Raw genomic sequence first — 15,766 nt, 5'->3', positions numbered from 1 at the left:
CGAAGCTCGATATTCAACAACAATCGCCATCTTGTGCAAAGTTCTGAAACTTGGGACCTGTGTTTTGAGTATAAAATAAGATCGGTTATATTTGCCGAGGAGGAAAAAGAACCGGTGATTGCACATTAACAATCATGTCGCTTTATTAGAGACTTAGCTAAAGTGAAAAACGACAGCCACAAAGGTGTGATTGTGAGGACCAAAATACCATTGACTGAATGAAAACAAATCGGGATTCCACAGAAACTCGGTTTGGCGGATGCATTGCTACTGCCATTACGCGATTTATTCCGTTGTCTGACTTTACTTTCAACTTATCTGGAGAAATGTGTAAAGTAGTGGTGTCATAAACTGCAAAGAATCTGGCGTACAGTGATCAGTGGTTGCTGGATACGAGATAAACGCTGCATATCCAGTGACAAAGCGAATGTGGATCAGCATTTATGATAAAGGAGTGTGCAAAGATCACGATTTTCGGTAAGTAGATTTGTTATAAACATGTGTTTAAGGGTTTCGTCTGCGAATCTAGGGCAATGGATAACCCCATACATCAGAGGGCTGCCAAGGGATTATGTCTGTTTTTTCGCCTCGTCCCCGCTAAACCCGGCCCGGTAATGACAACACTGAAAGTTGCAATGTTTGGCTGTAATATTTGCTCTTCTCGGAAACAGCTGCGACCTCGACTCACACTTGAAAACTAACGTGCAAGGAATATCTTTTCATGACAAATTTACCTAGATTTTTATCTGGTACTCTTTGCCCTTTCACGTAGCCCCCTTTATCGGGTTTATTTGACCGCAAAAGCGCTTTCGTGGGAACACCTGCTCCCCAAAAATGGCATCTACCAATCAAAACCGTTCATTGGCTATTCCTTTAACCCCCAGCGCGTGATTATGTTTTATTATGGTTTGTACATGTGCTTACTTTTTCTGCAGGTATTGTAAAATGAGCATATGCATGATCGAGTAAGGGCCTTGTTAAACTTGAATAATGTCTCCATACCGTCAAGAGTGATAATGACACTTTTATTACAAAATGAATTGCTGGGGAGGTGAATACAACAGCCATTGACTATTGTTCTCACGGTATCAGGATGCAAATGTGTTTTCCCACGGGTGTTTCTTTCTAGTTTTCGAGTTACGTTACAACCAGACTTTCTCATGCGAATGTACACCAATAGTAGATCTGTAATAGATTTCAGCAGCATGATTCCGTAGCTTACCAACATATTGGAGAATGTGACATTTTGATATTTTAAGGAAAGCGTGTATTACACTTGTGACTTAGAGAAAACTTCAAAAGATCCCTTTGCTTTTGGTAGAGGCAATATATTGTCAGTATAAGCGGCAAGCACTATGAGCATGAATACTCCCTATATTTCACCGTATTCGGAGATTTAACCGACGAACCTGTGATATCACCATGAATGAACAACAGTTATTCGCTCCTCAGGTAAGTTTAACAAATTTAAGATTTATTTGTGGACATGGGTAGACTTGTAAACAAATCACTTGAATTGTACGGAAACAACACTACAGATGGTATATCCTTCCCGGCTATTATAAAGACGAGGGCCCCAGCCTTTCAGTGGTGTGAACAGGGACCCCATTTGTTGCAAGGTCAGGGGCGTGGGAATATTCTATGACAACTAAGAAAATGGGGTCTTTGTTCACTATACTTAACAGTCTAACAATGCACTTTTCATCAAACCATGTATTGTTGGTTATGAATCATGATGTCTATAAATATATGTTGCAGATATTCCGATCATTTAAGTTATACTTAAAACAATATTATGAAATAAATTGCATATCCTTATATTTAATCAGTAACGTTATATATGAATCATTATATGTATAGACAATTCATATTTATAGGTCTATATCTGAACATTTTATGATACTGTATGTTTATTGGGTAATTTGTAGGTTCAGATTTGACAGTTGTACTACAAATAAATGTATTCATCTTATCTAAAAAAAAGATATTAAAAAAAAATCAAGCTTAAGTGTATTGGTAAGTTCAAATTGAAAAAGTGTTAAAATTAATAATGTTATATAGTTCTATAGTTACATTAAAATTTGCATTTAACAACATAATTTACTGTTCAGAGACAGGCTATGTCTTCAACCCTTTTTGCTAAATATTCTCTATAACTCTTTACTTGTTTCCTAATTAGCTATTCCTAATACAAGCTTTTGATTGACACATAGTTTCTATATGTACTGGTGCATCTAGCTATATTAGTACCTTACAGCCAGGTGTTATCGTTTCCATTCATACAATTTTAGCTATTGCTGTATTTGACAGATGACATTGTCTGGTGACATTGTCTCCAACAAAGCTATGCCTTGCACTAGACTGTGTACCCAATGCTGGCTGTGGACTAATACATGCCTATAATGCTTGTTCTGTAATGGCCTGGCATTTGATGTGGCCTTAGGGTATAATATGCTGTCTTTGATGGGAGGTAAAAAGGAGAATAATCACTAACCTTTTGTGCATAGTCTCCATACATTTTGTATATACATGATACAATGTAAATGTGTAATGTTAAGAGAACAATAACTTCTAAAATAGAATTTCACAATCTTTTGAATTGTTGAATTGAAGACACAGTAATTTGCACTATTGCAACAGTATCACTTGAAGCATATTGTCCCGATTTATGATTTTGTAGTTTCAGTCTTATAAATGTGAGCAGGATCTTAGACCCACTGATTAAAATGTATATGTGCAATTAATCACCAGATAAAGATTCCTGAAATCTTCATTTTAATTAATTGAAGATGCCACATGCATTTGACTGTTCTATGAAAATATTTGTGTTCTTAATTTTGTGGCAGTATATCAGGATTGTCTGTCTGTAAGTATCAGTTAATATCTATGACCTCACCTTGCAACAGTAAAATAGTAATTTATAGTCCACCTTTGAATTTCAAAACACAATAGGGTTATTGCCCAATTGATTTTGACAATAAAGTGATATTAGATTACATAATTCTTTAATTAAAATTTTATAACATAAATTTTGGGTAAACATAACATCCAGTAATTAAATACTTATCATCCTCAATTGAAAACTTTAGCAACTAAATAGAAAATAACATTCATAGGGCTACAGAATAGAACAATAATTTGGCAACATTTTGACTCTTTGTAGCATGATGGTAAAACTTTGATTGGCAATAATTAAGAAATGTCCATGCCAGTCGCAATTATCAATCAAAATTCTTAATTAACACTGTGTATTTGACAATACTTGAATGATTTCTAATATAAGTTTGTCATATAGCGGAAGTCTGATATCACATTATTTATCGGGGCATGAAGTTGCAATCAGCATGCAGTCTCCTGGGTGGTGTATTTTGCAATGTAAAAAAACTGAATTAAAGCTAAAATATGTGACATATATCAATGTGTTTTTTTCTGTCACAGGTCTAGATATGTACTGCAATGGTCACACATCCAACCCATTACCTTAATGTGTCTGTTGATCAAAGTTTTGGCATTTTTAATTGGCTTATTGTTGTGAACTTCCAATGGAGTTTGCAGAAAAAATATGTTACTTTAAATTAACTTTCTTTATTAGACAAGTATGAACTATCCAGTGTTAGTTATACACTTCCAAAATTCGAACTAACACTAGCTAGAAAATTATTGTTTTTATTAAATTAAAAATATGTGTTCGAACGATCCATGTGTTCAAAACTGACCAAAGGTTTACCATATATATAACAAGGAAATGATGTAGTTTTCAATTACATTAATCATCTTAGGTTTACTTGTTGAATTGGAATTTGAATGAAGTTTTGAGAAACTTTATGTTGACAATGCATACCATATATGTTTGTAACATCATCATGACTTTTCAATTAAAATTCTTCTTTATGATATCCTACAGAGTTTGATTGGTAAAAGAAATTAAAGCAAGATTCAATTATATGTTGGTGTGTATGCATGCACAGACAAAACAAAAAAAAAGATATTTATAGATAATGAATGGGTGATTTCCTGCTTAGTTATAACACAGCAGTGATTTAATGCTGAATTTCCTGGACCACATCCGAAACATCAATAATTCACACCAAGCAAGGTGATTCCTCCTGTTTAATTACACAAAACAGTCTAGTACAATAAGCCTGAACATACAGCTTCAAACAAATAATAATTCAGTATGTACATTATATACTTGGTTTTGATATCTCCAGTTGTACTTTGCTGTAATTTCATATTACCATATTAATCTTCAAATAAGCCCCTACCCACAAAAATCATAATTTTCAAAATCACTTATTTAAAGGTGCTTCAAAATAAGCCTTTGATACTTAACTTAACTCTAGAGAAAGGGGCTTAGTTTAGTATAGATACAGTAATTAAAGTAGATACATTGACAGATATGTATTCATTTGTGTTGTCTGGTGTCAGTCAGTAGAAAAATGTTGTGAACTTTACTTCTAAAACCCAGAATGTCTTTATAAGGATTCCGGAGTGGCCCTGTAGACCTTGGTACTGCCCCATGATTGGAGAGAGATGCTGGTACTGTTGGTACATCTACAACCACCTTGTTGACCTCAGCAAATGTAGCTTTCTAAAGCCCAGATCTGTATAGCCCTGTGTTAATCTAATTGAGAGTAAATGATGCATAGCATTTCCCATGGCCTGGTTTTTCCTCCAGCCTGCCTATACTGTACAGGGAAACTGTGTCAAACCTCAGAGCTCCCTTACACTGCATGTGTGTGTCACAGCTCTTCAGATCTAGATCTCTATATGTGACTGTGTGAGTTGTGTCATGTAGATTTTTTTAACCTTTTACACTGTAGAGTGTACTAGCATCATATATATTATGATATTGTTGATGACCAGAGATGTGCTTCCAATGATCATGTATATATTGGGACATTGTCACCGCAGCTGTACCAGTATTTTACAAACCCAATATATATACCCAGCACATATATATACAGTCAAACTTCGATGTTTCGAAGTTCAAGGGACTAGCAGAAAAACTTCGAAACAGCGGGACTTCGAATTATTCATGGTTGACAATAGATCGATGTTTTCTTGATAATTACCATATCTGTTAACGTTATATGTCCTCGGTGTCTTCGTGTTGATCGTCGCCTGTCAGGCTCACATCGAAAAGTTTAGTTAATTTATACCTCAAACACAACAAAATAAAAATTATTTTCATTAATTATACCTAAGCATTTTATTAATTAAACAAAATATGTATCGGTTACAAAACACTTATATCGCGTTTAACAGATAAAGCAAAAGAAGTACAATGCACACTTACGTAAGTCGTTAGGCTTTTCTACTAAAGACACGTGCGTTTACGTTATGTGCATATAAAATACGGAATGCCGATCGATTGGAGAATGCATGATTGAATGACAAATAATCGATTTACTTGGATATTTATGTATAAGTTTGAGACGTGACACTTTGGATATGAGTGAAGCCATCGCTAATTGTTTGTGTTTAAAATTGGTCCGGTTGTTTTACAGTTCCGTAAAATTTACTCACCGACCGCTGATTTCAATGGCGGCGGAGATTATCAGAGACGACTACCGAAATGTTTTACCGGAGTGATTAAATATGTCATGGCTTCTAAATACACCTTTTATTTATCAATTTGGTCTGATTATTAATTAACCCCATGACCGGGAGTGACAACACACGCTATCGTTATCCCTATTTGTCAGTCAGGGCATTTGGGGGAGAGGTGTGAAATCTTGCCGCAGGGGTCACGACAAACACCTGTCCAGTGGTCAGTACAGGTAAATTTTTTGTTCGAATCATGAGATGTCAATTACCTATAAAATCATAGCTAACGGGTCATGAAAAAAGTTCGATACATCGAAAACTTCGATTTATAAAAATTCGAATCATGCATAGTTTCGTTAGTAGTGTTATATAGTGAGAAAATTCGGGACCAAGCAAAAAGTTCGATACAGCGAGAAATTTGAATCAACGAAGTTCGAATCATCGAGGTTTGACTGTATATAATCATCTTGAAGGGATTTATTGCCCAGTTCTCGACTAATTACATAAATTATGTTTCTGTGTGAGATAGAATTATTGTATCTCTACCTGCATTTAGATCAGGTTATTTGGGTTTTGTAAACAATTTTGAAGAAATGAAACTATTACTTGAACAGCTAGCTATATATAGCTGCTCAGATCTGTTACTATTTTGAAGTTGTTAATTGGAACCTGAACAGTGCTAGACATTGACATTAAAATGTTATAGTGTCTATTAGTGACTATACGTACACCCAGTAGATAATTTTACATGTATACATTTGTACAGAATTCCTCAGCTGAATTCTATGATTAGATCAACTGCCCCTAGTTTGAAACTAAGAAATAGTGTTATTACAGAACTTTTGTTTCCTTTTGGGAAGAAATTGATGAATTTGGGAAGAATTTTTTAGAGATAAACTTCAAATTTTGGTAATTTGAAATGCTGACAGTAGTTTTATAATCAATTAATAAGAGTTCTTTAAAAAGAACAGAACAGACAGAAATTCTCTAACTTGTTGGGAATATCCCTTTATAATATATATATAAACAAGAACATGTTTCTGATTAATGAGTTAATGTAGAGTGTGAACATTTTTAATGTGTGTCCCTACATGTAAACTAATGCTTTTGTTACAAACAACTTAAAAATGTGTAATAATTGCACATTTTGAAGGTGTTTGTGATTTTTTTTAATGCCAATTAAAAAAAATCACATGAGATTTGGGGATGCTGCATACTTTTAATTACACAAGATTTGAAAGGAAATTTGCATTTTGCAATTAAATTGTAATAAAAGACTACAAAGGTTCATGTACTAAACCAGGAGACCTAAATTTAAAGTTGTCATAACACACTAGCACTGTCACTGAAAACAAATTAAATGTACACATTGAAATTAAAATCATTGTTATAGCAATTGTGACATCAATGTTGACATATAAATCCGTTTTAATTAATAACTTACAGAAAAATTATGATTAGTATAAACCTTTACAGTGTAATCATGTGAAAATGTCGCAAACAACATTACTTTAATCTTCGGAACAACCTGTTAGCCTAAGACATACGAGGAGGAAAAAATCTTGACTAAAAAAAAAAGTATGACACATTCCACACAGGAATTGGCGAATCATGGCGCGAGGACCACCGTCATTTACAAGCACAAACACAAGTCCTGTGTAACCACAGAGAGCTTCAGTCTCAGTTCACAAACCATGTTTCACATAAAACTTTATCTTGGGGATCCAACCGACCCTTTCCCCCGCCAGTAACAGTCACCTAGACTGTGTCGAGATGTTTGTTTATACGAGTGCTCTCCGATAACCTAATTGTCAACAGTTATTAATAGGTGTTTTTGAAAATTACAGTTAAATATTTCATGATTTATCTAAAGTAGTACATGAAATGCTATAACAAGAGAAATTCCCAGGGTCTACTTCCAATCTAAGGTTACAAAAAACTAGATGTGAAAACCTGGCTGGTGGATCCTCGCCAAGCCTGTCACTGTGTATATGTATTGTACAAGATATCGTTTGTATGTACATTTGTATACATATATGATTTCAATTCCAACAGGAAGAAAATGGAAAACAATAAGTGTTTTCATGAAATGAATGCCACAAATGGTTTGATACCAATGTCATTTTTATGGACACAAATTATATACCAATATATTTTAATGGCTTTTCCTGACCATTTTGAGAAACTGCCACCACTAAAAAAAAATGGTGAATTTTTTGTTGAACAAAAGTGTAAAACTAATGGAGGGGGAATTGAACATCAACATGCATTGCTGGATGTCATGTACATAAAAGACACAAGATTGATTTTAAAGACTTTATCGAGGGGAAATAAGCAATATAGACAGGGAAAAAATGTTGTATATCATGATTGTCATTGTTATTGTATTCATGTACCAATATGAGCTGACTTTTACATTAGTTCCATGGTTTCCTGGTTTTATTACTCCTATATAGGTCATCATCAGTGGAATCAATATACAGTGCCTTATTACCAGAAAAGAATTGTTTTCATTACAACATTTTGAACATGATCATGAGACATTTCCCATAAGACATTACCCATATGATATTTCCCACAAGACATTCACCATAAGACATTCACCAAAAGACATTCTAGATCTCCATAAGACATTGAGATTAACCATAAGACATTCCCCATAAGACATTAATTCCCCATAAGACATTCTCCATTTATAAGACATTCTGCAGATTTACCATAAGACATTCCCCATAAGACAATCCCCATAAGACATTCTCCATAAGACATTCTGCAGATTTACCATAAGACATTCCCCATAAGACGTTAATTCCCCATAATTCCCCATAAGACATTCTCCATAAGACATTCTGCAGATTGACTATAAGACATTCCCCATAAGACATTCTAGATCTCCATAAGACATTGAGATTAACCATAAGACATTCCCCATAAGACATTAATTCCCCATAATTCCCCATAAGACATTAATTCCCCATAAGACATTCTCCATTTATAAGACATTCTGCAGATTTACCATAAGACATTCCCCATAAGACATTCCCCTTAAGACATTCCCCATAAGACAATCCCCTTAAGACATTCCCCATAAGACATTCTGCAGAGTGACTATAAGACATTCTCCATAAGACATTCTGCAGATTGACTATAAGACATTTCCCATAAGACATTCCCCATAAGACATTTCCCATAAGACATTCACAGTGATGAATATCCATAGTTTGTTACATGTATATATAACGAGTTATATAGTCAGGTGATAAATGTAAGATGTAATTGATCATGATTATTTACTATCAAATTTTCAGTATTTCTGAAGAATATATATGTTTTGTACAGATCCAGTCATCATTGACAAAGTGGTTATCGGCAGTTGTTAGCCTGCAAAAATTACTGCTCAATCAATTGTTTATAATATAAGCCTGCATGTTATGCAATTAACAAGTCAGACATAGGTTTGTGGGAAAATTGGCTACAATGATATATATAATAGCTATAGAGCCTACAGGTATACATGTGCTACCTCATTAATACATGAGGACATAGCATGTGTACACGATATATTACTAAAACCTTTCATAAAATTCTTTATTCTATTACCAAAACAAAATGGTGAAATGTTAACATCTATGACTTTCAGAAAGGGGACAGGTAAATGTTTCTGGGTATACTGCATGTATGCCATGGCACCTGTTCAGTATGGGTTTTAATTAGGTGTAACGGGGTAACATTTCTGGGTACACTACTATATTTATACCACATCCACAGCACTTATTCATGAGGGTATACACATTCCATGGTACATGTTCAGTGAATGTGTTCTGGGTTTTAAAGCATACACAGTTTTCAGGGTGCATGTTTTTATCATTTTAAGATAAAGGTAACGGGGTATCTATTCCAATTTTACAATGTTACAGAGTAAGGTGCCCTGGGTTTTCCCGTAGAAGTATCTACACTTCCAGAAAGTTGTTTACTTGATCGGTATATAGGTAAGAGATGTGTATGATGTGTAGGTGTTTTGGTCTGGTTTAACCTCGGTTCATTGCTTCATTTTTAATGTAGTTGAAGGCTATTGCGGAGGAGTGACAATCACTATTATCGGTCAATAAGGTGTATCCATGGGTGGTTATGCGCCAAAATTGGGATAACAACAACTCGTGAAAATGACACAGCGGTCTTGTGACTATCAATTTGAATTTAAGTCTTTGTTATAAATCGAATAATAAAATTTCACTAGTCACGTGTCTCACCAAATTATTGATGAGTTCGAATTTATTTTTTGAACAAAATCGAATTGGAACCCTAGAGTTACTTTATTATTTGGTTGTCCAGTGTTGCTCTGAAGGTGTGCACCCAGCCACTGTATGTATGATCATTACAGTTAAAAATGTAATGTCCAGTTTTATGTATTGTGTATATATATATGTTAATGTTATTGATATAATCCAAATTATCTTTTATAGAATTCGGTTTATCTCAGTGTAGATACAGCAAAGTTATATATAATGGAAAGTCGTTCAGGACAAGAAGTTTTTTTGTTTAATTTCTGCACCGATGTAGTTACAGCATAGTTATAATGAAAGGTCAACCATGTAAAGAAATTATATGAAAGATGACATGCTCTACATTTTACATGTGATATTCTACTCCTTCAAACATGCTAAATGCAAATGCATCATTCAACTGTATTGTATGGTACAATTGTAAAGTAAAATCCCTGAGGGTTAGTCATGTAAACAACTAATACTGTAACGTTTTGTTTTACAGGATACATATGGCTATAGTGTAGGACCAGAACACTTGGCCAACACTGAGGTGCTTCTATCGTGTTCCCAGTCCGCTCCCAATGGCCATCCGATCGGCTTTCCGACCTCCAACGGGGACAATTCTTACCTGCTCAGTGACGCCCAGACAATGTACAGTCCACAGCAACTCAGGGCCCCGGTACCCAGCCTGGGCGGGATTAACCATGCCCAGCGACATCTAAAGGGCCACATGGCTCAGAGCAGCTTCGAGAATCCAGTTGACTTATCCAGTAGTAAACTAGTTGGCTTGAACAGACATATAAAAGAGGAAACGGTGCAACAACATCACCATAGCTACGGTGGTAACCATGCAACAGTCACTTCCTCCATGACAATAGGGATACCCAGCCAAGCTTGTGGTAAGATTAGCCTCAATTTTTTTTTTTTTTTTTGTAGTATAGCCTTAATTCCTTAATTAGGGAGTTGAGTTTACCCTTTTAGCATTTTCTAATGATGATAGGGACATGTCCTTCTAAGCAAAGGGTTGAAAACTCATTTAGGAAATTAGAAACATATTCTCAAGTGTCTGTTGACAGCCTGTTCTTTAGGGCCTCTTTACCATGTATCTTGATGTATCGTGGAACAAAATATGATACAGGGAAGAGTGTTCTCCCCTTCAAAGTACAGAACTTGTACATCAGCATATCTGCAAAACTAATAATTATAATCTAAATGAGATAATTTTGCTTCAACTTCTAATTGTATCCAGGTGTGTTATGCAGGTACTCTGTACCTTTTGCTGTTTACAGTTTATTGTAAGACAATCGTATTCATGAATAGTGATATCTACCCTCAATGACACAATTGATGTGTTGGTGAATCGAAGAGGTGGAAGCAACTTCAGTGACATATTGGTGAAGGATTGGTAGATTATACGACAGTGACATATTGGTGAAGGATTGGTAGATTATACAACAGTGACATATTGGTGAAGGATTGGTAGATTATACGACAGTGACATATTGGTGAAGGATTGGTAGATTATACGACAGTGACATATTGGTGAAGGATTGGTAGATTATACGACAGTGACATATTGGTGAAGGATTGGTAGATTATACGACAGTGACATATTGGTGAAGGATTGGTAGATTATACGACAGTAACTTCAGTGACATATTGGTTAAGAATTGGTAGATTATACGACAGTAATTATTTATAACTTCAGTGACATATTGGTAAAGGATTGGTAGATTATACGACAGTAATTATTTATAACTTCAGTGACATATTGGTAAAGGATTGGTAGATTATACGACAGTAATTATTTATAACTTCAGTGATATATTGGTAAAGGATTGGTAGATTATACGACAGTAACTTCAGTGACATATTGGTGAAGGATTGGTAGATTATACGACAGTAACTTGAGTGACATATTGGTGAGGGATTGGTAGATTATACGATAGTAACTTCAGTGACATATTGGTGAAGGATTGGTAGATTATACGACAGTAACATATTGGTGAGGGATTGGTAGATTATACGATAGTAACTTCAGTGACATATTGGTGAAGGATTGGTAGATTATACGACAGTAACTTGAGTGACGTATTGGTGAGGGATTGGTAGATTATACGACAGTAACATATTGGTGAAGGATTGGTAGATTATATGACAGTAACATATTGGTGAAGGATTGGTAGATTATACGACAGTAACTTCAGTGACATATTGGTGAAGGATTGGTAGATTATACGACAGTAACATATTGGTGAAGGATTGGTAGATTATACGACAGTAACATATTGGTAAAGGATTGGTAGATTATACGACAGTGACATATTGGTGAAGGATTGGTAGATTATACGACAGTAACTTCAGTGACATATTGGTGAAGGATTGGTAGATTATACGACAGTAACATATTGGTAAAGGATTGGTAGATTATACGACAGTGACATATTGGTGAAGGATTGGTAGATTATACGACAGTAACTTCAGTGATATATTTGTGAAGAATTGGTAGATTATATGACAGTAACATATTGGTGAAGGATTGGTAGATTATACGACAGTGACATATTGGTGAAGGATTGGTAGATTATACGACAGTAACTTCAGTGACATATTGGTGAAGGATTGGTAGATTATACGACAGTGATATATTTGTGAAGAATTGGTAGATTATACGACAGTAACATATTGGTGAAGGATTGGTAGGTTATATGACAGTAACTTCAGTGACATATTGGTGAAGGATTGGTAGATTATAGGACAGTAACTTGAGTGACATATTGGTGAAGGATTGGTAGATTATATGACAGTAACTTAAGTGACATATTGGTGAAGGATTGGTAGATTATACGACAGTGATATATTTGTGAAGAATTGGTAGATTATACGACAGTAACATATTGGTGAAGGATTGGTAGATTATATGACAGTAACTTCAGTGACATATTGGTGAAGGATTGGTTGATTATAGGACAGTAACTTGAGTGACATATTGGTGAAGGATTGGTAGATTATATGACAGTAACTTCAGTGACATATATGTGAAGGATTGGTAGATTATACGATAGTAACTTCTGTGACATATTGGTGAAGGATTGGTAGATTATATGACAGTAACTTCAGTGACATATTGGTGAAGGATTGGTAGATTATACGACAGTAATTATTTATAACTTCAGTGACATATTGGTAAAGGATTGGTAGATTATACGACAGTAACTTCAGTGACATATTGGTGAAGGATTGGTAGATTATACGACAGTAATTATTTATAACTTCAGTGATATATATACGACAGTAACATATTGGTGAAGGATTGGTAGATTATATGACAGTAACTTCAGTGACATATTGGTGAAGGATTGGTTGATTATAGGACAGTAACTTGAGTGACATATTGGTGAAGGATTGGTAGATTATATGACAGTAACTTCAGTGACATATATGTGAAGGATTGGTAGATTATACGATAGTAACTTCTGTGACATATTGGTGAAGGATTGGTAGATTATATGACAGTAACTTCAGTGATATATTGGTGAAGGATTGGTAGATTATACGACAGTAATTATTTATAACTTCAGTGACATATTGGTAAAGGATTGGTAGATTATACGACAGTAACTTCAGTGACATATTGGTGAAGGATTGGTAGATTATACGACAGTAATTATTTATAACTTCAGTGACATATTGGTAAAGGATTGGTAGATTATACGACAGTAACTTCAGTGACATATTGGTGAAGGATTGGTAGATTATACGACAGTAACTTGAGTGACATATTGGTGAGGGATTGGTAGATTATACGATAGTAACTTCAGTGACATATTGGTGAAGGATTGGTAGATTATACGACAGTGATATATTGGTGAAGGATTGGTAGATTATACGACAGTAACTTCAATGACATGTCTTTGACAATGTAGCCAATATGAGAAATTGATTGTTTGAGCATTTGCCTTCATCAATTATTCATACCCATATTACAAGTCCACATTCACGTGCAGGTTACTGTTTGTAGTCCAATAGAGGCCAATTTGAAGGATAAAAAGCTTTCAACCTTCTTTATAAGTTCGTTTGTGGTTAATTATTTATTTTGCTAATGATTTGAAACTTTTGTTTTGTATTTGGTAAATCAAAAAATGTAATTTATTAATAGTAAAAAAAAACTTGATTATTGTAATCATGAATTTTTAATAAGATATTTATTGCCTAGAACCTAATCAAACAAACTGGCATGACTGCTAGATTAATCAATGTTAGAGAAGACAGCATGTTTCCGTAGATCAAATGGACTCATGATCAATGAAGCACAGCATATGCCTTTCAATTGTCTTCAATTATTTTCTACCATTCAGTGTGGATTTGATTCAATTTGTAAATTGCGAGGACGGGTCTGTAAATGTTGACGACTTGTATCATCCCTCTCCTATCCTCACAAATCCATTGTTTTGTTTGCCCAAGGCTCCTATGCCAACTCTCGGCCCGTGTGGGAAAGTTTGAGAGTGACACAGGTGACGGTTTGTAAATTATCAATAATCTGGTGCGACGGGAGACTTAGGTTTGTTGGCATACTGACTAAGATACCTTTAACTGTCCCTGATAAGCCGGCCCTCCAGAACAATGCTATCAAAACTTAGCTGGCCTTTGTCTTAGCTTCTGTCTGCTGAGCTACAGTCAAAAGATACCATGTGGATTGAAATATGATGATTCCTTTTGTTTGTGGTTTGTAATGTGATTAATAGCTGTGGCATAAGAGAAGGAATTCCGGATTATATAATTGTTCACGACCACAATATCATCATGTTAGCCCCACACCAGGAGTTCCTTTTTGATGACTTTCAACAGTATGCTTTCGAAACACCATTTGGTTATGAAAGTAAGTTCTGATATATTAATACCTTTTTAATTGGTTTTGTAAAGCATGGTCTTAGGAATATAAGCAATTAGCCATAGCTGAAAATTTATTGACTGTAGGGATGGGTCTCGGTTGGTTCTACTCTGAGGCAGAAATTGGATTCCATATAATATTTTCTGTCGGAAAAGCTGTTAATTTCTTATGTGTCGTCCAAAATTTTCCAGTATAAAATGCACTTAGTACAGGTGCATGAAATATTCTAATGCAAATAGCCTTGTTGAATAAAGGGGCATTGTCATGATAGGATAAGTAAAAGTCTAGAATTTATTACAGAATGATTTATTTTTAGTTTCTTAATCCTAAAGCCTTTATACTGATTTTTGTAAAAAAAAAAATCCACTGGGTAACAGGTAGTGTTTGAATTCGGTTGAATGTTTAAGTATTTAATTGTCAACATGGATGCACTATACCTAATAATTTTGAAAAAGTTTGCGTTATTGAATATGATTTTCATATGTGCAAATTGAAATTTTAAATCTTGGTAATGGAAAGCAGTCCTACTTTACATGTTTGTGTCTTCAATGTTAATCATGACCTTGTGGAATTTCTGTGAATGATCCATCAAGCTGAACATTTCAGGCTACTATTGACTTAATTTCCTTTGTACATGTTACAGAGAATTCTGAAGTAAGATGCCCAAATAAAAGTTTTGGTTAAAAGTCAGTTCAGTGTGTGGGAACAATATGGGATATTGACATTTAACTTACTAGTATGTACAGTGTACATGTGATCACTTTGTGTCCCAATAATGATGTATTAGTATAGTTACTAGACCATGCCAAGTTGCATGCACAGAATGTTCCAGTTTAAAAATGTGATTGATATATATATATTTATTGTTTATGTATATTTATTTGAACCAGTAAAACATACTGGGAATATTATGAATTTAGAATACATTTGAATATTCATTTATTGCAATTTTGCCAATAAAATATAAAAAATTATCAAACTGATAAAACTTAATTTTTAATTCAGTGATAAGCAGTGAAAATATAAGATTTTGCAGTGAAATACAAGTTTTTCGTTTTTG

The 15,766-nt window shown here is 34.5% G+C and overlaps 2 protein-coding genes across 3 annotated transcripts in view; one reads left to right on the top strand and one right to left on the bottom strand.

Moving 5' to 3' along the window:
• The window catches only part of LOC117336062 (ubiquitin carboxyl-terminal hydrolase MINDY-2-like), a 49,605-nt gene extending 48,787 nt beyond the window's left edge, over positions 1-818 (bottom strand). The window contains exon 1 of the mRNA XM_033896416.1: positions 735-818. The gene's annotated coding sequence lies outside the window, so the exon portion shown is untranslated. The remainder of the gene's footprint in view (positions 1-734) is intronic.
• The window catches only part of LOC117336061 (recombining binding protein suppressor of hairless-like), a 43,653-nt gene continuing 27,896 nt past the window's right edge, over positions 10-15,766 (top strand). The window contains exons 1-2 of one of the 2 annotated variants that reach the window (XM_033896414.1): positions 10-477; positions 10,318-10,714. In XM_033896414.1, coding sequence (XP_033752305.1) covers positions 10,465-10,714 — 250 coding nt within the window. In that variant the 5' untranslated portion in view covers positions 10-477; positions 10,318-10,464. Of the gene's footprint in view, positions 478-947; positions 1,453-10,317; positions 10,715-15,766 lie in introns of those variants that run through there. The other variant, XM_033896413.1, reaches the window with a different exon arrangement.

The sequence above is a fragment of the Pecten maximus genome, chromosome 10 (assembly GCF_902652985.1).
Source record: "Pecten maximus chromosome 10, xPecMax1.1, whole genome shotgun sequence".
NCBI classification, from domain to species: Eukaryota; Metazoa; Mollusca; class Bivalvia; order Pectinida; family Pectinidae; genus Pecten; species Pecten maximus.
This window is presented reverse-complemented; position numbering and strand designations above follow the sequence as displayed.